The sequence below is a fragment of the Ambystoma mexicanum genome, chromosome 13 (assembly GCF_040938575.1).
Source record: "Ambystoma mexicanum isolate Mex_15411 chromosome 13, UKY_AmexF1_1, whole genome shotgun sequence".
Classification (NCBI taxonomy): Eukaryota; Metazoa; Chordata; class Amphibia; order Caudata; family Ambystomatidae; genus Ambystoma; species Ambystoma mexicanum.
In genome coordinates, this window is record NC_090938.1 from 386,604,129 (window position 1) to 386,630,143 (window position 26,015).

Consider the following 26,015-nt stretch of genomic DNA (forward strand, 5'->3'; position numbering starts at 1 on the left):
TTACATGTGTGTTACTCACTCCTGTTCCAGCTAGGGCTGGGGCAGTCAGACAAACACAGATTTATGAAGTCCAACTCGGTAAAGGGAGTAGTCCCAAAACATTGTGCAATGGGATTACTATAAATCTGTGGATTGACAGTTTAAATACGTGGAGTGACGTATTGGATTAGAGTAATTCAGAAACAAGCATCATTTGATTTCTTTGAAAATCATTTAATGAGCGCCTTGAGTAAAGTTGCAAACAAATACACTTGAGTGCTGGGTGGGTGGGGATACTTCCAACGTGAGTTTCCCAGCACCACTGTGTTGAACATTTGAGTACAGTCCAATTACCTGTTCATAAAGAAGCCGGGAGTTACCCCACGCAGAGATTCCAAGATGGAGGACATACACTTTCTGACCTTCAGAAGTGGACCTTGGGGGGTTCACTACCACCATAGACAAGTTGGGAATAACAGTCTGTGCAGTTCCAAACCAATTCCCAGATAGGCTCACATCCCTCACACACCAGAGCCCAATCGCACTATAACGCAGCCCAGCTGCGCAAATCTGTTTAATAATACACCAGAAGAGAGACAGAGTTGGCGTTACGCGTTGGAGTGCAAGCAGGTTGTGTGACAGAAAGTAGAGGATAGAGTAGGGTGTGGTGGATTGGCAATGAGGTGGTGATGGGGGAGGAGGGTAGAGAGAGCATGACAGAACAGGCAGGAATGAAGAGAAGGATGTTATGGAGTGACAGGGCACTCCCTCGCATGCAGCGGCGGCACCTCTACACCATGCACACATAACCAAACAAGGGAGGCCCACACAGTCACTTCCGCCCTCATACCCCGTCACATCCATGCCCTGGGGTCCCGCCCCACCCTAGCCCTGCCTTCCACATAACGATGTAGATGTACCCTGAATTATGAACACGACAGAGGACGAGATAGAGGAGGAGAAAAGGTGATGAGTAGGAAGAGAGGGAATGAAGGAGAGGAGGAAGAGAGTAGGCAAGTGAAGATGGGAGGAAGAGCGAGAACAGCGCAAAGAGGTAGAGGAAGAAGAGAGAGAACAGAGGAAAGACAGAGAAGTTGAAGAGATAATTGATGAGTGGAGGAGAGGAGGAAGAGAGAACAATAAGAAGAGAGAAGAGGATAGGTAGTGAATGCAGGAATAGAGTGAACCAATGAAAGAATGAGAACAGAAGTTGGGGCGAGCAGAGATGAGGAGGAAAAAGGGGGAGAACAAAGAGAGGTGGATGCGGGAAAGGAAAGTGAGAGACAACCATCAGAACCTCGGTCCTGAGAAAGTTCATACAGTGGTGTAGAGGTCTAATATTATAACCAAAGACCATGGCGCCCAGCAGGGTGAGATTATTACCCGACACTTGACCCCATCGGAAGACCAAAGGAGTACCAGGTCGGGTTCACTGGTAGGAGTGTGCAAAGGGACCAATGTGTGGTTCTGGTAACATGAGCAAAGAATACAAAAGATGCATGGAAGGCCAAGCAAGAAGCGGGGGCCAGTCAAAATCTCAGAGATTGTGAGTGACTTCCTGCCTTGAAGGAGGCAGAGCTGGTCTAGGAGAGAAGGAAATACTGAGGGCTCCTGTCATAAAGAAATCCGGACTGATACCAATCCTGATGGCGGGGTGGCGGGGTTAAAACCTAATGCCTATTGCACTGAAACTAAATGAAAGAAGAAAGTGAACTTGTATATGGTTTCGAGTTGTCTGTTGACTCTTGAGCTGTGAAAATACCCAACACGTTTGCCAGCAGGATTATCTCACCTGCTGTGTGCGTTTAAGACTGAAGTTCTTCTCAAACTCCAGCCAATGGTCACATTCCTAGGCTTGAGCCCACTACAGGCTCCGACCTGTTCTCCATTGTGGTAGCTCCCACTAGGGTCTTGCCTACCGGTTCTCTGGCTTGTACCAGGTCTTGGTTATAGTCCCAATCATGATAGTAAAGTTACTTTTCCCCCTCGGGGTTCGCTCTTCCCTGCAAGCATTTGGACAGCAACCCCCAGGAGGATTTTGGTGATATGCTTCTAGGCCTGAGCGGCACTTCCCAGCACACTGATACCCCAATTGTCCTTTATCTCTGGCCACTTGCACCAGCTCTGCAGATCTCCTTCCTAATTCCCAGATGCTCTGCCCCAATCTGTATTTTTTATATGGAGACTTAACTCACTTATTTCCTTCAATAACTCCTCGGAATGAACGGGTCATTGGCTAATCATCCTGGTGTTGACGTGCGGCCAGGGCCATTGCTTTCCACATTCTCCCCATGAGTTCTACCTTTTTCATTATGGTATTCAGGTGGTACGGCTTTGCCTGAAGGCTCATCACGTGATAAGGGCTGAGAACACAGGTGCAGTGTTCAGAAGGAGCTAGCGCCATTTTGGAATCAAGAAGAACCGTCATGGCGGCACCGCAGCTCCTTGGTTCGGTTCCCTGACGCTCTATGTTGTGTTTACTTTCATCTCTGCTGTGCTTGCGCGGCTCCCACGCTCGCTGAGCTCTCTCCTGCTTTTCCTGTAATACGAGTAGATAATGCGCTGCAGGAGAGGATCTGCCGACAGCTCACTTGTCCCATGTACGGGTCTATGCGGGCTCCAATCCTCCCACCCTCTCTTCAGTATGCAGTGTAGGTCTAGTGTTTGTGATCCCTGGACCCAAGGAGGCCTCTCAGAGCTTAGTCGGTGGATTCCTGCTTCCGGTCTATCACCCCTCGGTATGGACCCTTCAAACAGATGGCAGGGAAGAGAAGAGCGGCTCTGGGGACACTCCCTGCGACCCCCTCTAGGGTTGGATTCACAGGCCGGAAGGCTTACTCCGGTCAGCAGAGTCTCCTGCTTCACCCCTCTTGCTCCTGACAAGTGACTTTGTCATACACAACCCCAGAGAAAATATTTCTCCAGTCCAATGTGATTGAATAAGGCATAGTCCATGGTGACCCCTCGACAACGAAAAAGGGGGTTCTGTCTCCAGTTCCCCTCACTAGAGCAGATCATGTAGACTGTCAAACCCTCAAAGAGGCAGATCTCGGATTTACTTAAATCACTAAAAGAATGCCAATAAGTGCAGGGCCCTGTGTCTTCATACTGGCAGGCATAGCGCTGTGTTGTGCCCGCTTCCAGTAGCTAAGGCAAAGTCCCTGCTGCTTTACCTTTTGCCCTCTCTGGCGGGCACGCGCAGTGTGAGGGCTCTACAAGCAAAATCCCAGATGGAATAACCCATCAGCCATTCAGACAGTGAGAGTGATTAATGAACATTAGGACCCAGTTTCCACCTACACATGGCAGGCAAGTATGACTTGGCCGAAAGATGACAGCTAAATAACCAAAACACATCTGAAGAATCCCCCTCCATTGCTGGCAGGCCGAGGCTGACACAGTGCTCTGAAACTTCTGCCTTCCCGTGTTCTATAAAACAGACCCAGATTCTAGAAGGCGCATGGATGTGCGGCACGCTTTGCAGGAGCCCGGCAGACACACACAACCTGCACCCTTTCCAAAAGGCAAGTCAAGGCATTGAACAAAGCCGCTAGTGGACGGTTACCATAGCTCCACTAATTGCTGGGCGAGGCAAGACAGACCGGCTAACACAGGGGACAAGAACTGAAAAAGAAAATGAGGGGTGGGGGGGAGAGGGGGGCTCATTAACATACCAATTGAACGTGGCGTCACCAGAAATTAGCATGCCCTCTGGAAAAAGTGGGGGGCCTCTGTCCACCCGCGTGTACCCTCGACAGCTGCGCACTAACTTGTTACAGTGTCAATAATACTTGCACGGTTTTATCCTTTGCCTCCTCTTTTTACAGGACAAAGGGGAAACTGACCCTGCTGATTCTCTGATCAGAAAGCACCTCAAAGTGGATTTGGCGATGCCGGCTGTGGGGAGTCTTTGGTAGCCTTCATGTTTAGAGATGTTCCCTCGGGACACTCTGATAAGAAGTGGCTGTAGAGGGGTCTCAAAGAAATGCCCCCCCCTTACCTCCTAATGATCATTAACTATTTCCGGAGTATTGGCTGAAATGCAGTAACTCTTAGAAATGGGTGCCTCCGAGTGAGCCCTGCAAGCCAAGAATGGACATTCATGCATGGTGCTGGTGAACCAGAGGAGTAGGCCTTTTCCAACCATTCTAGACCTCCACTTCTTCAACCACTTCCTTCCCAAGGGATCCTTCAAGATGGTAACCTGGCCCAGGATCTTTCAGCACTCTAACTCAGGGACCAGGGTCACTTGTCATAGACCTCAAGGATGTGTGCTTTTCACCCATACGGCATATGCACAAGAAATATCTGTGGTTTGTTACCAGATTTGTTAACTAAAGGGTTCTAGTTGATCTCAGCTCTGCAACTGGGGCCTTGAAACACAATTTGCTGTATAGGCACCTTACAAACACCCAATAAATAAAACGTAGACACGGTAGGGCCTGAGTGGGCAAGGCCCACCCAAATCTGTAAATGTCCACTCAGCAGCGCTGTGCAGACATTTACCGATGTTAATGCCACTGCAGTGGGCCCAACTACATTAGCTTCAGGCCCCACTAGTTAGAGAATCCTGGCTACGCCTCTGGGGGCGGGGAATGTAGAGTTAGATGTGCACTCTGCATCCACCTCAACAGAAATGGGTGGCTCCAGTCTCCTTCAGTACAAATGGCCTACAATACCTTACGGGTGGCCCTTTCCAATTCCCAGGCTTACACTAGTATTTTTAGTCCTTTTTGTACTCGGGTGACCCTTGTCACTTCCGGTTACATCATACATCATGGCAGATGACCGCCTCTGGTTGCCTTGACCAACAGGCCAGTAATTCTTCCATGCTAGGAGGATGGGGAGTGCACACCTACCTCAACATTACTAACTGGTTGGCAAGGCCCCTTTCTCTCCCATTTCCACAGCCTCCTGTCCTGCAAGTGACATCAGGTGAATGAAGCAAAGTTGTACTTAATTCCAGCAAAGCATCTCCCATTTAATGCAGTGGCATAGGATCCAGTGATTGGGTGGTCAAGCCCCGCCCAGGTAAAGGGGACTCCTGGCCTGTCAAGATGGTTCCTAGCATAGAATGTCTTGCTCTTTCGTATCATGGAGAGATGTACTCGGTGGAGTGATAATCACAAGGCTTAGTGTCCAAAACCTGCCGGCGGGCATGCTCAGAATTCTGATACACATTCCATTCATAAATGAGGGCAGGCTCCTATGGCACTGAGGGCCTCAGATCTGCTAGAGCTGGCAAGGGGACTATCACTGCTTCCTCCACTCTCAGGGTAGTGTGTGTTTCAGTAGTGGGCCTTGAATGACATGCCTTGTCCTCTACCACTGACCTTTGCTTCTGGGTTCCTTATGCCGTCTCTTCTGATCAACGTGAACACCATGATGGAAAACATGTGGTTGGTTATTCAGGGTGACGAAAACCATTTAATTCGATGCTGTGTCACATGTAAATGTATCCAGTTTGGCGAGTGTTTCACATTTGTCCGGTTTAATTATCCAGATTCAGTCCTGTTAGTCCGGTCTGGATGTGAATAACAGGTAAAGGAGCTCACACAGAATGCATCTTTCTTCAGAATTCTCTGGTCAAAAGACATCTTGATGGAGACCATCAGCGGGCACCGACCAAGATGGCCGCCCAGTGAAGCGCTCCCGGCCCTGAAAGTTATTTCCCGTTCCCTGACTCACCCCACGATGAGATAATGATGAGCAAAGCCCCGGGAGGTGTGCTGGTGGCGGTAGAGATTCTTGGACTTCGTGATCCTGGTGGAGTCAGCGCTCGGCGATAGGCCCCAACCCAGCGGGGGCTGGCGCTGACTGGGTAACACAGTGAGCACATAGACCTGGTGACCGAGGCTTGCAGAGGGACAAGGAGCTTGGCAGCCTGCCGGGACAGGCGGACCGACCGGCACATGCCGTGGTGTGTCCCAGGGCGATCAGGGAATGAAGTGTGGGCTGCATGGGCTCCTGCGACACAGTGAGCACCTTGTTATATTGTCACGGGCTCCGGCATGGTCGGGCCCGGAGTCAATCAGGAGGCTCCAACACACAGCACACATAGCCATACTTGTGGATCAACTGGGGCACGGTCGAGAGAACTTTACGGCTATGCGCTCCTTTTTATTACCTTGGTGATACCACACACCTGACTTTGGCACGAGCCCAGGAGGGGCTTAAGTCACAATATCCCATGCCAAGGGTAAATGTTCAAACAACGAAGAGATGCAACGCTCGATGGAAGGTGGAGTGCGTGCATGGCAAAACTTTACATTACTTATAGCTACAAACTCACTAAGCACATTAAGATCAGACAAGTGGTTACAATGTTATTAGTCCTTGCATTTGGGGCAAACTGGTAAAGCCGCACCCATGGACACCGGGGGCCACGTCGGCTGCTATTCATACGGTGGTGGCAGGGGTGGTTCGTTAGCCATGTTCCAGCTTCTCCAGTCCGGAGCAGCAGCAGGCAGCGGAATTGGCAGTGCCACGCCTGGGCTCCCGCAGGCCGAAGAATCTAACGTGAAGGGGCAGCTATGGGCATCAGTCGGGGACTCTCACAGGGTCCACTTTAAGCACCAGAAGAGATGCAGGACAGCAGTTTCCAGCACCCATCATTCGCTCCCTCCCGCAAACTTAACTCTCTGTAGCACTTTCTCCCCCTTGATTGCAGTGATCATGGCTCCCCTCTTGCCCCCCATGAGGGCGATGGTCACATTGGTGGCAGATGCATTGCTACCTGTTTTCTCTCTCTCTGAAAGGTAGACGGAAAAGGCTGCCCCTCTCCCTCACTCTCTCCCTCTCCCTCTCCCTCTCCACCAGGCAGGAGTGGCCAACATGATGGCAGGGTGGCTTGGGGCAGCAGGGTGGCTTGGGGCAGTGGGGTGGTAGAGTTCCACTCACCCCAATACAGGGCCAGCCTCACGAGCACCCTCTATGTGGAGGGCCGCGGCTGGGTCATGGCTGGCATAGATGTTAGTTGGCCGGTCCAGGGATGCAGCACCAGGCAGCAGCGAGGCTTCCCCAGGCAGGAGTTGGTAATGCTGCCATGCTACGGCGATGGACGCTCCTTCACTTCCCCCCCAGGTGGGCAGTTGCTTGGTTGCAGGCCAGGGGTTCTCCCTGACCACACTCTTTAGTGTCACACAGGTGGCTGTTAGTCCTGCCACCTGGTCAGGCTCACCCCCAGGGGGGAGAATTTCTTCCCATTGGTATTTGCTGCCTCTCCCCAAGTTAGGAGCTCATTGTGGTTGTTGAGGGATGGGGCAGGCATGGCCTCCCCCTACAGCGGTGGCAGCGTAGGTCACACTGCGCATCTTGTCCCCCAAGCGGGAACATGTTATATATTTTCTTTCTTTCCAGCTGCGAACACGCTGCTTCCACTCCCCAGGCGGAGGTGCGTATATTATTTTTGTAAGACCCCTCTGCAAGCCCTAATTAGGGGCCACTGGAAGAGGAGGGCCCAGGCGGTTTGGGCTAACCTGAGGTGGACCACCACTATTCAGAGACTGTGAGATTGGCAGACCATGTAGAAGAGCGGCTCCACAAACTGGAAGGGAAGACTGCCCTGGGTATCCGGGCCCTACAACAGTTTCAGATGGATCTGAGAGTGGCGAGTGGAGGGACAGCCGTACAACCACAAGAGGAAGTGGGGGGCTAGATGCTAACCGTGAGCCACCAGGCAGGACATCTACAGCCTTTTTCAGGAGATTAAGGCTCTCAGAGGAGATAGCCAGGCCTCGATCCCAGATCTACACGTGAGGGTGGATACACTGGACACTAAAGTTGAGGGCATTTAAAATAATCAACTCAAGGCAGATCTCCTAGAGATGAAATAGGATGCTAGATTACTGGAACTAGAGAGTAAGGATGAGGAAGTCCAGCTGAAACTCGATGATCTGGAGAGCAGGGAAAGGAGGCCCAACTTGCAGCTGCTTGGCCTTAAAGAGCAAAGAGGGGAGATGGCCGAGGATTTCATGAAAAAGATCAATGCACTTGTGACCATCCTTTTTTCTGGACGATGGCCGTAAAGATGTTGAGATTTACAGAGCGCATAGGGGTTGTGGTAGCAGAGGAAATGCCCCCAGATCGGCGGTGGTTTGCTTCCATGGACATGGAGAGAAAGCAGAAATATTGGAGAGAGTTAAACGCCTGCAAAATATTCAAAACGAGGGAGATGTGGTGCGAATTTATCAAGACCTATTGACCTTTACGACAGCCCATCACAGGGGCTGTCAACCACTGACCTCATGGCTCAATGAAAAGGGGATACAATATAGATTGGCCGACCCATTTGCACTAATATTTGAAGTCAAGGGTGCAGACTATAGGAACACCAATGGGATGGGGCTTTGCAGGCCTTACATCATCTCTATGAGGATGGGAAGAACTCTCCAGAGGGTGAGGAGTCGACGATGAATCATGGACAGTCCAGGGGCCTTCTGCCAAGAAAGAGAGTGCCACGTGGTAGACATATCTGAGACAGAATCTGCCTTCTCCAATGAAGTGATTATTGTTTTAGGAGCGGCGTAGTGCTCCGGGGGTGCATTCCCATAAATCGGGGGATGTAGTACTTATGGGTTAGGGGGTAATGGGGGTAATACCACTGTTTCTATGCCTATGACCTCCGAAAATGTGACCCCCACTGCCACCCTTGCAAATGTTGTCCTGAATGCCACCACACCTGAACCCCACCTTAATTGCGCCTAGGTCAATTCCCGTTCTATCAATGCACACGCACTAGACATTCATGACCTCATAATCTCGCATAACCTAGACCTCCTTATGGCGACCGAAACATGGCTACATGAAGCCTCAGGCCCTGCACTGTGCATGGCTCTCCCCACAGGCTACTCAGTCACTAGGCAAGACCACCCTCTAAAGGGGGTGGCTTGGCTCTCATAGCCAAAGACTCCCTCTCAATCAGGAAGGTTGACAAAACCATGAACAACAGTGACTACCTTCAACTAAAAATCAACCTCTCCCATCAATGCACCATTGCTATCCACCTTGTCTTCCACCCCCCACACCCCATAGGTGACTTCCAGGCCTCCCTCATTCACCTCCTCTCAGACAACTTAAAGAAACCCTCCAAAGCCATCTTACTTTGCGACCTTAACCTAGGTCTTGACACCAATGACCCAGCAGCCAAAGCGCTCAACTCAGCCCTCCAGACCTTAGGATTCTGCAACACCATCACTGACCCCACTCATACCCATGGCAGGACACTTGACTGGATTGCCCATCACAACTGTCCTCCCCTCATCACAGGCAATGTCCCCACCCCTTGGTCTGACCACCATATCATCACCTTTGGCACCCCCACCACCAAAACCACCACTCGCCCATGTGTACCTCTTTACCCCCTACCGTAGCACGAAGCTCCCACCAATTTGCAAAGGAAAGAATACTTCCATTCCTACAAGGACCAACCTTCAGACCACCCTTCTCCACTGACCCAGAGGCTCTTTCCCTAGCCTATGACACCGCCATCAAATCAGCAGTAGACTACATTGCCCCACTCAAGCCCCGCAAAGCCAAACCCAGTAGTCAAGCTAATGCCTGGTTTATCCCAGATCTCATCGACCTCCGTACCAAAAAATGGGCTGCACTAACACACTGGCAAACTCCCGCTCCGACGCTGACAAACTTAACTTTAAAACACTCTCAAGAGAGTACAAAAAATCAATCACTCGCGCCAAAGCTTTCTCCTTCGATTCCAGAATCGCTGAGTCCAAATCCAAAATGAAAGACATTTTTTCCATATTCAGAGAACTTGAGACCCCCACCCCTGCCCCCCAGAACTTCACTAAAGACAAGGCTTGGTGTGATAATATCCAATCAGCCATGCACAACAAGCTGAACCTAAAATCCAAACCTCCCAACAGTCACTCGCCAACACCCCAACCCCCACCCCCATACCTACATCCTCCCCTGACACCGCCACACCTTTCTCCTTCAAAGCCATTCATGAACAGAACATTATCAGCCTCATGAAAACCATAAAACCATCCAATTGCAATGGTGACTCATGCTTAGCCGCAATCATCAAGGATTGTGCTGACTCTCTCGCCCCCCTTCCTGACAGCCTTCGTCAAAGCCTCCTTTGCCACAGGGAAAGTACCTTCCTGCCTCAAGGAAGCATGGGTCAGCCCTCTGTTAAAAAAACCACCCTCGACCCCACATCCCCCAACAACTACAGGCCCATCACCACTGTCCCTTTTTTACTCAAAATACTGCAGCCTACCTCCAGGTGCAACAATTAATTGAAGAGAACAATCTCCTAGGGCTACGACAATCCGGCTTCCGCCCCAAGCACGGAACAGAAACTGCCCTATTAGACCTAAAAAAAACAGATGGACGACGCTAGAGACTCAGGGAAGTCAGCCCTGCTCCTCCTACTGGACCTCTCGGCAGCTTTCGACCTGGTTGACCACAATGTCCTATGCCATCACCTCACCACCACAACTAAATTCGTTCACCTCCTTCCTACAAGGAAATACTATGCAAGTGTTTTCTGACCTAGCCGCCGCCTCACCCACCGTCATGCTATGTGGAGTGCCTCAAGACTCCTGCCTCTCTCCGACCCTCTACAACATCTTTACCCGCCCCCTCTTCCTCATCCTTGACGCTCTGGGTATCTCCTACACCAACCACGCGGACGATACCCAGATCCTCATCACTCTTACAGGTAACTATGACACAGACACCACGACCCTCAACAATATTTACAATACCATCCAAGCCTGGATGGCAGCTACTGGACTGTGCCTCAATTCTGACAAGACAGAACTCCTCCTAGTAGGATCCTCTGACAGACTCAAAAATCTTGACACACAGTTTAGCCACTTCACCATCGACTCTATCAAGATCCCAGTATCTGACGCAGTGAAAACTCTGGGGGTCTACTTGCACTCCAACCTATCTATGACCAGACAAGTGAATGCCATAGCCTCCGCAGCATCATACCATGCCAAACTCTTAAACGCAGTAAGGCCGTTCTTCTCCAAAGAAATTTGCACCAACATAGCCAGAGCTATCACAGGCTCAAGGCTGGACTATTGCAATGTACTCTTCCTATGGACATCCACATAAAACCTGGAAAAACTGCAAGTCATCCAGAATAATGCAGCCCAAGGCATCTTCAAAAGAGAGCACATCTCCACCGCCAAAAAGCTAGCGCACTGGCGCCCAATGAAAGAACTTGTGATATTCAAAGCATTCACTCTCACCCACTAGTGCATACACCACTCAGCACCTGCCTACTTATCACAAAGGATTCACCCATCTACCTCAACCAGGCCACCAAGAACCCCGTACTCAAATATGCTAACAGTGCCCTTGGTAAAAAAGAGCTAGAGCAGGAGGCGCCAGCTTCCCCTACTCAGCGCCCCTTCACTGGAATGCCCTTCCACCAACTCTTCGAGCAGAAGAATCATTCCTAGCATTCCGAAAGGCAATGAAGACCCCACTATTCGCTTAACGAACTCCACATTATTCTTCTGTAATTCATGCTAACCTGCAAAGTGTACCCTGAACTATGACATCCATGTATAAATGTACCTGGACTATGATATCCATGTATAAATGCACAAAATGCTATATGATCATCCCACCTGTAACCCCTTAACTAAGTTCCTTTCAAGTAACAGCGCCACGATGCCTATGGGCTGTTTGTGCGCTATACAAATGTAAAAAATAAAATAAAATAAAATAAATAATGGGTGAGGAGTTGTGATGATGAAGCGGCAGGGGTGGGGATGAGCTCATCCTGTTGGCCCATTTGCGGATGAGTGTTTCAGGGGAGAGACTCGGTTTTGTTCTCTTCTAGGGGAAGTGGGGATTGAGGGGGGATCGGATGCGGAATATAAGGGTTAAGTATGAGCTTGCTGTTATAAGAGGTGGTGGTAGGTGATAGGCTGCTGTCATTATGGCTGAAATAGAGGGGATGAAGGGAGGTCGGACAAGTCAACTAAGAGCGAGTCCTTTGAATGTCAAGGGTTTTATCCCCTCGACTAAGCGGTCTCTCGTAGCTAGTGAGTTCCGCAGATCTGGTTTGGACATTCTTTTGTGTCAGGAAACTAGGCTTATAGCAGGGGAAGAACGTCATATCCTTTGTGCATTTATTTTCACATAAAAACAATTCAGTCAAAACAGATCTGCAATGAAATTCTGCAAACGTAATAAACAATATATATATATATATATATATATATATATATATATATATATATATACAGCATCATTTTTAATTTAAAAAAAAGGGGGGACTTAGAACAATAAAAAACCTTCAAAGCGTGATACAACCCTGACTCATCAAATTACTTAATGACTTTCAAATTAGGTACAGATGTGAAACAATGTAACCGGATTATATTGTTGATATAATGGGGCATCATATAACCTGAATATAGACCATACTGGAAGTAAATAAAAATACATTTAACCATAGGTGTCTAAGTACAGGCCCCAGAGGTCATTGAATCTGTCTGATTCATCTTTGTACTTCAGAATAGCTTTTTCATACTTTGACACAGTTAGTAATTTTTCCACCCACTCATCAATGTTGAAGCTGTTGGGGGACTTCCAAGCACACAAGATCATTTTTTTTGCAAGCATTTTGCAAGCATACAGCCTCTTAACGCCCATGCTTTCTTTGAAAATGATAGGTCACCCAATGGAGTGACGTCCCCAAGAATCAGAAGCGTGGCTTTCCTCGGGATCAGACATTGGAGCACCAAGCCCATCCACTCACATATTTCTTCCCAGAAAGTTTTAGTCTCCACACAGATTGGCCAGGCCTTTTGGGCGTCTGGGGATTGTAAAAAGGGGAGAGATGGCACCCTCTTGCAGAAGCGGTTTAAGGTGAGTGTTACAGTCTAATTCACTACTCACGATTTGTTGCAGCAGAGCGTGATGACTGTAGGGAGAAACCCACCAGGCATCCAGGGACTAAGGAAAACAGACTCTGTGTACCCGATGGGCTTAGCCCTCGGAAAACCCTTGTGGGGACAAAAACCAGATGAAGAGGTTTTGAATATGGCTGACAATTCGTGTTGAAGAGAGCTGGAATTGGTAGTCTGAGTTTGGCAAGTATTCTAGGTGACAGTACTACGGGAGAATATATTGGCTCCAAGGATATGATGGTGATCAAAGGGGATACTTGCAGAGTAACAGGAATAATACAGAATGAAATGAGGAAGGAGACAGAAGAGGGAAAGGACAGCAAGGTGCAGCGAAGGGAAACGAAAAGAAGTCTGAAGGGAGAAGGAGGCGCGAGTCGCAGAAGAATCAGGGAGGTAAGGCGGAAAAGAGCTGGAGCCGCGAGGGTACGTATGTAACAAGGAAGATAAGAAAAAGACAAGGAACGTCAATCAGCAAACAAAAAAGACTGGGAAGGGAACCCAAAGGACAGGCAGCGGATGCAGAAATTAAGGAGGGATGAGAAAAGGTAGAACAAAGGGAAGAAAGGAAGGGCACAACCATCTCCGTGAAGACTGGATTACTTGAGGTAGAGATGCACAAGACAGAAGTCAAGCAGCGGCAAATAGCTGGAACAAAAACGTAGCAACGCACCTGCTGTTTTGATTGCCCAAAAGATATAGCATTGGCATTCCTACACCCTTTTGTTAAAGACTAGAATGCTTGTCCATCTTACAAACGGCATGTAAAAACTTCCACCTTGAGTGCTGTTGAGATCTGAATGGATAGTATTTCCTCCATGTATTCCATAAGGAATGAGTAGTTTGTTTCGTAACAGTACGTCCCCCTCATGGAGGGAGAGGTCCAGGTTTCCAGGGGTCTGAGCGATGGAACTTTGTTACGTGTCTGGATGCAAAAACTTGAGAGGCTTGTTCTCATGTGCAATCGGAAGGTCCATAACCCTTCAAATCAATGAGATATTGGAGACGACCACTGAAATATCTGGAATCACAGATTGCTGAAACTTCGTATTCCAATTTGTCATCCAATGGAGGGGGCTGTACAAGTTGCTTCCTGTGAAATTTGTCGGATGTATGTGCCTTGCGTTGAGAGACATGGAAGACCGGATGTATCTTCTTCCCTGAAATAGGCAGTTGGATATGTTAGGCCCCAGTACCCACAGCTTTCATAACCTTGAAAGGCCCAAAGTGTTTAGGTGACAATTTGGAAAGGATTAACCTTTTGGGTAGGAATCGTGATGACAACCATACCAAATCACCCATATCAAAGTCAGGCTATTGTGATCTTCGCTTGTCTGCATAGATTTGGACCTTTCTATAGCTGCCTTTAAGGCTTGGAGGGCTGAAGAGTGTCCTGTTTGGATATGTATTATCAGTTCATCGACTGAAGGCATTTTGGATGAAGGAGAGATGGTAGTTGGAAAGATCAAAGGATGGTAACATTAGGTACATAGAAATTGACTTTTGCCTGTCGCAGAGTGAATAGAATTATTGTAAACAAATTCAGCATATGGTAGTAAAGAACTCCAGTATTCTTGTGCTACAGATATGAAACATTGTAGATATTGCTCTAATGATTGGTTAAGTCTCTCTGTTTGTCCGTTAGATTGTGGGTGGAAGCCGCATGTGAGAGCTCTTTGTATACCGAAGGCTTTACATAAGGCTTTGGTCATGGGAATGAAATGCATCATCTTAGTTATGGAATCTATAATCACCATGACCACAGTGTTGTTAAAGGATGGCGGCAAATCCACTATGAAGTCGGTGGAAATGTGTTCCCATGGTTGAGTAGGTAAATGTGGTTGGACTAATTTACCAACAGGAGCCTTGTGAGGGTTTATTGACATAAGATAAGTTGTACATGAGGAAGCATAATCCTTCAGATCTGTGTTGACTCCAGGCCACCAAAAGTGTAATTAGATGAGATCCTGAGTAGTCAGGATTCCTCTGTGACCAGCGGTTTTATGGTCATGACATAGTCGTCAGATTTCCTTCCGTAAGAGGAAAGTGGGAATGTACAGCTGATGTTTATGAAACAAAAGTCCTTCTTCTTCTTGTAAGGAGTACTTGTATGCATCACTCTTTGAAGAATCCGAAAAGGTTTTACATTTTTGTTTGACAGATTGAAAAAGATTGGTAACAAAGTACAGAAAGCATGTGTGAGGAAACATCTTTTCAGCAGTGTGCATGTAAGTGTATCCTTAAGTGCTCCGGGATAGAGCATCAGCTAATTGATTAGCTGATCTGGGAATAAAAGTGAATTACATATCAAAGGAGGAAAAGAAATAGGCCCACCTAGCCTGGTGACTGTTTTGACACTCAAGGTTTTGTAACACCTTGAGATTTTGATGGTCTGTTCCGTCAGTAACAGGGTATTGCGATCCTTGTAACAAATGTCTCCATTCTTGGCATGCCCTGTTTATGGCCAAAAGTTATTTTTCTAATGCTGTGTAATTAATTTCTGAAGACGACAAGGACTTGGACATGTATGAAATAGGGTGTTCAATCCCCGTTGTGGATACTTGTTTGAGAACAGCTCCTATGGTGGAATTTGAAGCATCTGCTTCCAGAATAAAGGGTTTCTTTTGGTTGGGTAACTGAAGAATAGGTGCAGAAGCAAAGGCACTCTGAGGCCATCAAAACTGCTTTGAGCTTTCTTGGTCCATATACATTTTTGTTTCTTTTTTAACATATTTGTGAGGGGTTTGATCTTATGAGAGAAATTATGATTACATTTCCCATACAAATTAGCAAAACCAATGAACCGTTGAATTCCTTTAACATTTTGTGGGTTCTTCCAGTTCATGATGGCTTTGATCTTGGTAGGGTCCATAGCTGCTCCTTCCGCAGATAGAATAAATCCCAGATATGGTATTGATGGCTGATGAAAAGAGCACTTTTCGATTTTGGTGAATAAACTATGTTTTCTTAGGAGTCGTAACACCTCTGTCACATGATGTTGGTGTTCCTCTAGTGATGAAGACTAGATGAGTATATCATCTAAGTAAACCACCAAAGAGTGTAGCAAGAGATCTGAAAAGATGCGGTCTACGAATCTTTGAAAGACTGAAGGGGCATTAGGTAACCCGAACGGCATAATGGAATATTCCTAATGATCGAATGGTGTGCGAAAAGCTGTCTTCAACACATCAGCTTTGTGTATCCTGACCAAGTGATAAGCGCCCCCAGATCCAGTTTAGAGAAGATAGAAGCACCCTTAACAGCTTCCAGAATATCCTGAATGAGGGCTAGAGGGTATCAGTCCATGACTGTGATTTTATTCAAGCCTCTGTAACCAATACAAGGTCTCAGTTCCTTACAATCCTTTTTGGGAATAAAAAAAGGGAGGCACCTGCTGGGGATATAGACTCAGTGATGAGACTGTGCTGTAAATTGGTCTGTAAATACGTACAAAGGGCTTCCTTCTCAGTTTCGGATAGAGTTTACATGCGACCAAAGGGTATTTGGGAATCAGGGAGTAATTCAATAGTGAAGTCATCTTCTCTGAGAGGAGGCAGTTCTTTGTACTCCTGTTATAGAATAAATCATGGTATTCTTGATAACATTTAGGCAGAAGATGTAAATTTCAGATTGTAGCTTTGGTATTCTTCAAAATGTTTGCTTGGGTGAGGATACCAACAGCACCTTGTTGGAGACAGGAAATTAAACAGTATTCAGATCCTAAAAAAATGGTCCTGCAGTCCAGTTGATATAGGGATTATGCCTGCATAAACATGGAATTCCTAAGATTATGGGGTACTGTGTCGCCTTTATGAGATCAAAACATATTTGTTCTGAGTGTGAAGCGATGGACATAATTACCTTTGAGGTTTGCTTCCGAATAGGTCCTGAAGTTAAGGGAGTGCCATCTACACCTTCAACAGGCACACACATGTATTTTTGGATTCATGGTATCCCGTGTTGTTTGGCCCACTCATCATCCATAAAAGGTCCTGCGGCTCCTCAATCAATAAGAGTGGGTATGGCCGACAGCGACTTATCAGAAAAAGATAAAGATGCCTGCATGACAACCATGTTATTTGGTTCATATAAGCAGTCTAGGGAACCTCTTAGGAATAACACAACCGTAGTTCCCTGTATGGATGGGAAGAGGTGTTTCCTGAACCCCTTGGAGGAGTAAGTGGACAATCCTTGAGTACATGTGTCTTTGATCTGCAGTACTACAAAGACCTAAAGTCCTTCTGCGGTTTCTTTCATCTGGTGTTAATGGTCCTCGGGCTGTTCCTAGTTGCATAGGTTCACCTTCTTCGACATTCCTTGATGCCTTTGGATGTTCCAGTCTAGGCGTTTCTGCATTACGATTGGATCAGTTCTTTTTCTTTTCTTGGTTTCTTTCTTGGATTCTGTAATCCAAATGAAGTACTAAGATAATGATTATGGCTAGATTGTGAGGATGGGGATCCTAGATACTTCGTCCTTTAGGTCATCCTTTAATCCTCTGCGGAAGATGGTAAGCAAGGCATCATCTGGCCAGGCTGTTTCTGATGCCAATTGTTTAAATTGGGTGATATCATTTAGAACCTCCATGTTACCTTGCCTCAAGTCAAGTACATTTTCTTGAGCCGAGATAAGTTCTCTCATTCCAAACTTTATTTGCAAGCTATTAACAAATGCATCCAATAAGGGGTGGTTAGAGGTGACCAGTAGAGTAGACCAAGCAAGAGCATTTCCGGACATGTTAGATATCATGTAGCTTACTTTTGATGAACTCAAGGAAAAAAGGCTGGTTTCAATGTGAACTGAACCAAACATGCATCAATGAACTCCTTTAGTCTTTTTGGATTACCGTCATATTTCCCTGCAGCCGGAGCTCTAGGGGGTAGTTCAGAACGAGGTTGCGTGACCAATTGCTCGTAAGAATGTGCTCTCAGCCTTCAAATTCTGGATATCCGTGTTTAAGGATTGAACTGATGTGACCAACTGCTGCACCTGTTGGTTCATATGTTGTTGTTGTTGTTTGGGCATTGCTATCTTGGTGCAGTCTAATTCACTACTCACGATTTGTTGCAGCAGAGTGTGATGACTGTGGGGAGAATCCCACCAGGTATCCAGGGTCTAAGGAAAACAGACTCTGTGTACCCGATGGGCTAAACCCTCGGAAAACCCTTGTGGGGACGAAAACTTACAAACCGCATGTAATGACTTCCATCTTGAGTGCTGTTGAGATCTAACTGGATGGTATTTCCTCCATGTATTACATAAGGAAAGAGTAGTTTGTTTCATAACAGAGGGGGACCCAAAAGTGTTGAGGTGAATGGAGGCGTGTGTCCTAGTGGTAACGGTTATGATGGATGGTATCACCCTGACGTGCCAACGGTGTATTGTCCAGATCAAGGACAACTGACATTCGTTTAGGGATCTCTGGATCAGATCCTTTGGGAGAGTTGAGGTCTGTTGATACTTGGAGGTGACTTTAATATGTGGGCAGATCAAGAGTTTGACAGACTCTCCCTCCGAGACACAGACAGTGGGGTTCGACCCGTGGTTGGGAGTGTTTTAAGGTTCTCCTGGAATCACACGGATTGATAGATGTGTAGAGAAGGCTACATCCAGATGAGGGGGTTTTACTTTCTTTTCACCCCTCGTGGTACCTGTACCCAGATTGATTATTTATGTATGAGTAAGGAGATGGTGGACATGGTGGTTTTCTGAGAGGTCCCTATCAGTTGGTCAGACCAGGATATGGTCAGTTATGGCCCTGGTGTTAGAGGGGTTACACACATATGACTGCTTTTGGAGATGTATGATACCCTTTGGAGGGATATCGTGTTTATGGAGGAAATGCATAATGCAATAGAGTAATATTTTGTCATTAATGACACAGGAGAAGTGGATGTCTGTATGGTGTGGCAAGTGGCAAAAGCAACCTGGAGGGGACTGTTCATTAGGGAAGGGTCAAATAAGACGAGAGAGAGAACTCTGCTAGAGAAAAGACTGCTTCAGGAGAGATGTATATTGGAAGTGAGGCTGTTCGTTCCAAACAGTTTAGAGGAGGACCTTGTGCTCAAAGTGAAGGAGAAACTGCCAGAGCTTAGAACACTGAAGATGGCAGAGGTAGCCAGGAAATTGATGTACCTGAAGCAGAAATATTAAGAGATGGGTGGCAAGGCGGATGCAGTGCTAGCTGCTAGACTCTGTGATCAGAGGACTGAGAGGTGGGTTCAGGCATCACAGGACTCGGATGGAAGGCTTACCTCATCACCTCAGGGGATAGTGAAAAGTTTCACCACTTTTTATGAGGTCTTCAACTCGGAATAAAAAGTGATGGGTACAGAGATAATGGAAGAATATCTCAACTGAATCTTGCTCCCAGCATTGGGCGGTAGGATACGTGAAGGGTGGATGCCCCTTTCATGTCAGTGGAGATTCAGGCCTCTATTCAGAGAATGCCAGTGGGCAAAGCTCATGGAGACGATGGATTCACTGTGTGTTTCTATGAAACGTTTGCAGTAGTTTTGGTACCTCGCTTGGTGAAGTTGTGCAACATTATTTTTGAAAATGGAAGGGGCCCTGGAACATTCTGCCAGGTATTAATATCAGTAATTCCAAAAGGCGGCAAGGATCCTCAGTCCTTTATGTCGAGTAGGCCTATCTCTCTTCTTAACGTCGATGCCAAGATCTTCACAATCTTCCAGGTTGGAGCACTTTATGCCTCAATTGGTCTACTCGGACCTGATGGCCTTGTTCATTCTAGGAAGACAGAGAGCGGATACTATGAGGAAGACCTTGAAACCTACGGAGCAGGGGCAAGGTGGGAAATCCAGCACTTCTTAGTCTCAACGTGGAGAAAGCTTTTGATAGGGTAGGGTGGGATTTTTTATATGCAGTCAGGAATAAGTTTAGCTTTGGGAAAAGGCATCTTAATGGGATTAGGGGGGTCTACACAGATCCTAGGGCATGGTGGTGGTGAATGGAAAGGTCTCACAGGATTTGGACTACAGAGGGGGACAAGACATGGTTGTCCCCTGCCACCACTGTTGTTTGCCCCAATCATTTGAGTACTTGGCAGAAAAAATACAGAACTCCTCCCAGAATGAAGGGATAGGGGTGAGAAAGAAGGAATTTAAATTGGGAATGTTCGCGGATGATATTCTCCACCTGTGTAACCTGCGTATGTCAGTTGAGGTGATATGGGAATACGGAGCCCTCTGGGTTTAAAATGAACCGTTACAAACCAATAGTGTTCCCTTATGACGAGTTGGTGCCCCCTAAGGATCGAGGAGTGGTAGGGTTACCAGATCTGAACCTATATTACAGGGCAATGCAATTACAGGCACTGGAACCGGCCCTGCAAGATCGTGATTAGCAGTGGGTTTGTTTGGAGAACTATCTTTTGAGACCGGTGACAGTGGAAGAGTTGTTGTGGGTTCCCACGAGGAATGTCCCAAAGAAGATCTGGTTGCATGGTATCTTGGGGCTGATTTGGGAGACCTGAAGTAAGCGGCCCAGAATGGAGGGTGTCACTACGTGGCCCTCACTACTGAGCCATCTGTGAGTGCCACTGATTTGTGATGACATCCCTGACCTGGCTAGATACCAGGATTGGTTTGAGGCGGGACTGGAGGGGATGGGTCAACTGTGGGTGAAGGGGAAGTCAATTTCCCTTCAGAGATTGGAAGCTTCCCTACATATTGGACACTTTTGGTGTTTTCCTATTTGCAGTTAACGGGGAGAAAAGTGGAGGAAGGAGCAACAAAGGGACCTTTCACTAACGGAAAATATACTGGATTTGCACGTGGACAATAAGGGACTGATATCTAGGTTGTATGCCACACTAGTTGGACACTGCACGCCTTAAAGCAAAGTGGGTTAGGGATCTGGGTTGGGAAGTGAGCACCACACACCGTGGGTAATAATAAGCAGCTCTCAGATACCTGAGGGTTCGTAGCGCTATATAAATGCCAAATTATTATTATTATTATTATTAAGTAGAAGAGTCTCTATGGAGGAAGATGTGTACAGGGGCTTACAAGACTTCAATTGCCTGCCAATACAAACACGCATGGTCTAAAGGTGTGGCACAGTTGGCAATACGACCAAGTGCGACTATCCAAAATGTTCCAATTGATGAGTCCATATTGCTGGCGCACTTGCATCGAAAGGGCAACATATTGGCACATGTGATGGTCCTGCGACAAAGTGATGATGTATTGGATGGAGGTCCTGGGGTGGATAAAGGGAGTAGAAGATATAGCTAGACGGTTGGACCCCATTTTGGTTCCCTTTCGTTTGGAGGCTGAGGAAGGGGGCTGGAGAACCCTTCCGCTCATTGTATGTTGCTAGCAGCCAGGGCTTGTTTGGCAATGTATTAGAAGAGGGTGAATTTACCACCATAAAGGGAGTGGTCCCTGAAGGTGAAGGAGATCTACCTTACAGAGAATATTCTCAAATTCACAGTGGGAGAGCGTCCATAGAGGGGGAATGGTCATCCGTTTTGTGAAAATATGATGGGAAATAGTGGCCCGCCATTTTGTAAGCACTGGTGTGTAGAGTGGTTGCGGTGTGGGCAATGCCGGTGAACCCCCCACTCTTCCTAGTGCAGGTCTAGTTGGTTCATTGTTGACAGCACTCTGGATGATAACATGCGTGTAGCAATATGCCAACCATACTTCACGTTTTACTGTTTTGTCTTCTTGGGGTTCTTCCGCGTCCGGGGTGTGCTGGGCATAAAGTGATTATTGATATTAAGCACGTCTTGTTTCTTGTTGATCTTTACAACTGTTATTTGATGGAAAACTCAATAAAAATAAAATATTTAAAAATAAAGATCTTGATGCGCCTCCATTTGTACTCACCTGATTGGAGACCCCACCATCCTGGGGTTTGATGACTGTCTTCCTGGATATGGCTCATAAGACTTTATGAATGTACAGCCTCCAGTGATATAAAAAGGCTGAAATGATTGAAGTTGAAGAGTCAAGACGCTGGATTGCTTCCTCTCCAGCACACCATGCTCCATCATACAGAATTCCACAAAGATGAGTTGCTTATCAGCAGCCCAAGGCCCGTTTGGTTTTAATGTGAATTAGAAAAGGGGTCTGCAACCTTTGGCTCTCCAGGTATTTGGGCAGCAACTCACAAGAATTGACGCCATTTGCTATGCTAGCTAAGGCTAATGAGAGTTGTAGTCCCAAACACCTGAAGAGCCAAAGGTTGCAGACCCCGGAATTAGGCAGTTCCCGCCCCATGCCTTCCTTGCATGCTGAAAGGATCCTCCGCAGCATGTATAGTGAGGGGCCCTAAACTGTTATCTGATTTCTTGTAAGGTCCTCTGAAAAGCTAATTGTGGATTACAGTGGCCCTAGCCTTGGCACTCGGGTCCCTAAGACCTCTGCGCACAGTGTCCATGTACAGGCATTGTTGCTTGCCTCTGATTGTCAAATTGATGTCATTGGATGTGATATGCAGGCCAGACATATGGGGAAACTTTGCACGCTTTGTAGAGCATTATACATGGAAGTGATCTGCAGAGCAGACACCCACTTTGGCCAGACACCCGCAAGAACATTGTAATGTAGGCCATTTCAGTATCCTTTTCAGTGGCCTCCTTGCATTGTTGTGATTAAGACATCTTTCAACAAACCTGGAGGAAAGGTAGTGAAGACACAGGAGTCAGAAGAAGTTAGTCTTCTACTCTTTGTCTACAACCCCTCTTCCTTCAGATGACCTGGCCGCCATATCGACCCATAATGTTGAGATATTTGATAGTGTACAGGTAGAAAGAAGAAGAGCCTGAGGGTTTGTTTATTGGAGCCAACTGCATTGGATGTTAAGACACAGTCCCTCATTTAAAAAAAAAACTTGGGCGTGTTGGTCCAATGCCTCACAATGAATTCAAAGTCTGTCTTCTATACTTCCATCACTGTTTCCAAAACATCCCTAAAAATGGCTTTTGAAAGATGTCACTTCTGGACAGTGAGTGATACCTACATGAGAGGAGGTCACCTGCATGGCAGTGCTTCCAAATTGTCGTTTGTGTGGTGTAAAATTGTATTCTCTACTCTTCTGGTGGTGCAGGCCTTTGAACATTGTAAGGAAGGGGGACTGTAAGATGGTGCGGGCCTTTGAACATTGTAAGGAGGGGGGACTGTAAGACTGTAGGACTGCCATTGAGAGGCTGAAGAGCCATTCTAAGACTGAAGAGCTACCATCGAGAGTACCGTGCCCTCAGTAGAGCTGTCTGTACCACTATTCTGATTGCATGCGGCTGAATCTTACTCTGCCTCTCTTCATTTGTTTGCTTGTCTCTCGCCTCTTTTGATTTCCTTGAACTGACGTTTCCTCTTTTATATCTTTTAGGCACCTACCAGGGCCAGTGGCAGGCAGGGAAGCGCCACGGCTATGGCGTGCGTCAAAGTGTACCCTACAAGCAGGCTGCACTCTTGCGCTCTCCACGGAAGGTCTCCCTCAACTCTTTACGCAGTGACACCATCCACACAACGGACACAGCAGACCTGGACCCTGTGGTGCTGTCGGGCAGTCCAGCTTCAGGATCCCGTGGTGGTTTTGTTTTAAAAGTACAAGGCCCCTCTGACCTGGCAGGATCCGCAAAGACCAAGAAGAAAAGCTTCTTTCGACGCTCTCTAATCCTGCATGGCCTGAAGCTACGCCGAGTGGAGTCCAAGGGCTCTCTGACCAGCCAGCGGGGGTCCCTGCGTAGTGAGCTGGGCCTGAGCTCAGTCAGTTCGACTGCCAGTGATGTCAACTCCACAACCAGCTTTGCAGAGACAGAACCTGAGTCCCTTCCACTTGTGCCCCAACCACCAGAACTGGCCCTGGAGGACTCTGCCACTGAGGTCTACGCAGGTGAATGGAAGGGTGATCGGCGTACAGGCTTTGGTATCAGCCGGCGCTCCAATGGACTTCGCTATGAGGGTGAGTGGTTGAGCAACCGGCGGAATGGCTACGGCCGGACCACATTCCCTGATGGCACCCGGGAGGAAGGCAAGTACAAATTGAATGCACTGGTGAGCGGCAAGGTGAAGAACCTGATCCCACTGCGGCGCAGCAAGATCAAGGAGAAGGTGGAGCGGGCAGTAGATGCAGCCCAAAGGGCGGAGACCACAGCTCGGCAGAAGCAGGAAATGACCGCATCCAGGTAGAAGCATGGCTGCAGGGGCATGGGTGGAGAAGGGGTAGCAGAAGTGGACCGGGCTACTGAAAAATTGAGAGACGATCTGACGGGCCAACATCCAGTGCCTATGAGGCAATATCCCATTTTTCCAACCTACCAGTCCAACTCTGGGCTCAGAGAGAGGCAGGCAGGTTCAACAAGGACACAGAAAACTAACAATCATCCCGTCCCCCAAAATCATTGAGTCTATTCCAGCCCTGCCGGTCTTTCCACAAGTGGCCAGTATCTGCAGGGGATTATTCCAACTACAGGGGTGGGTGTATCAGGCAGGCCTACAGGGGCACTACAAGATTATTCGCAATGTCTGACTCTGCCATGGCAGCTTTTCTATAGGAGTCCAATATTTAACAAAGATTATCCAGATTCCGAAGGCAGTCCCTCTGACTCTGGGAGCGGGAACAGGCCGATCTAAATGTCAATCATGAGAATCTAGGCAGGACGTCATACTGTGCCTCCCGGGGCTTCTGCACCCAAAAGCATTCAATCACACTTCCACGACTATATTCTCCCGTGCACGATAGCCGGCACGGGAGAATATAGTCCTGAGAATTCCTTTCATAGGGAAATCCAGCTCTAAGCCAAATTACTGGCGACCACTTGCTGCACATCTGCAAAATCTAGCCCACCTGATGTTCCGTTCCATCAAGGCTTGGATTAATGCTCTTGTCCTCAGTACCATGGAAGACCGCAAGGATCGGGAGGATAGCTCAGGGGCAACATGCTCGCCTTGGCAGCAAGACGACACTGAGCAACACAGGTTCGATCCCCGGGTCCGCGCTTAGAAACCTCTGGCTATTAAGCGCATTATAAATAACCTATCATATCAATATTGTCCTACTTGTCCTCAGTACCCTGGAAGACTGCAATATTGTCCTACTTGTCCTCAGTACCCTCGAGGGCTGCTCCAGCTTCCTCCTCTGTAAGCCCTGCTACCATCCAACTCCTTGGAAACATCCTCATCATTTCCCCCTGCAATCTTTTCAATGTAAAGGTGTTATACATGACCCTTTCAATACAGAGTCCTCATCCTGGTGTATAAATGAATGCAGGGCCATCCTCTCGCATCCTATCTTACCCAGTACAATCACTTTCTCTTTACATCTCTGGCTACCTTCTTCAATCATGAACCGAACACTGCCCCCTGCCCCCACACTTCCCCAGCCCCCCCGACCCACCTATCACCTTCCTGAGGAATCTGGTCATTCTCCCTCCTAGAGCCATACCACAGCCAGGGTAAGATTATCCAAGAGTCCTCCAAAACTAAGGCGACCCTGTAGGTCACGGGCCCTACCGCCTATACTTTGGGTTGCATTGCATTACGAGCACAGTCAACAGCCTACTCCGAAAGCATGTGCAGACTTGCAGTTCTGCTGTGGCAATGCAAAACAACAAATGGTTGCACTTGTCACAGAAAAGGGCGTGTTCAATGTCGGCATCCAAACCATTCTTAACAAAATGTGCAAGGGTTTACTTTCTGCATTACGCTAGACAAAAGAACTACTGGCCGAGGGTATGAAAAAGTTCAAGACAAATTGTGTATAAACTAAACTACAGGGAAGGGGCCCCATAGACTTGGCCAAGAGAGGCTCCAAATATGCATGTGTAACATCCTCTCCATGTCTTAGGATCTGCCATCTCCCTGCACACCTTCAAAATGACACTCAAGAACCAGGGAATACAGCCCGAAAGGGCCGCTCTGTGATCCAGGGGTGCTGCTAGGTTTGTAAAAGATCTGGGGCTAGGCTAATGTCGAGACTGTTGGGACTCAGAGCTAGCTTGCCTTTTGCTTGTAGCACCTGAGCTTCTATCCACGGCTACAACCAAAAGACCCGGGACTATACACCCTTCAGCCCACCTAGCAAAGCCTCTGCTGTGATCTACCCTGAACAATCTGGCTCATGAGCACTGAGGATGCCACTACCATGGCACTGAGGATGCCACCA

General features: G+C 47.6%; 1 protein-coding gene across 5 annotated transcripts in view; it reads left to right on the plus strand.

Moving 5' to 3' along the window:
• JPH4 (junctophilin 4) overlaps window positions 1–26,015 on the plus strand; it is a 403,230-nt gene that overhangs the window by 42,546 nt on the left and 334,669 nt on the right. For 4 of the 5 annotated variants that reach the window (XM_069633939.1, XM_069633941.1, XM_069633940.1 and 1 more), the window contains exon 3: window positions 23,238–24,036. In XM_069633939.1, coding sequence (XP_069490040.1) covers window positions 23,238–24,036 — 799 coding nt within the window. Of the gene's footprint in view, window positions 1–23,237; window positions 24,037–26,015 lie in introns of those variants that run through there. The other variant, XM_069633943.1, reaches the window with a different exon arrangement.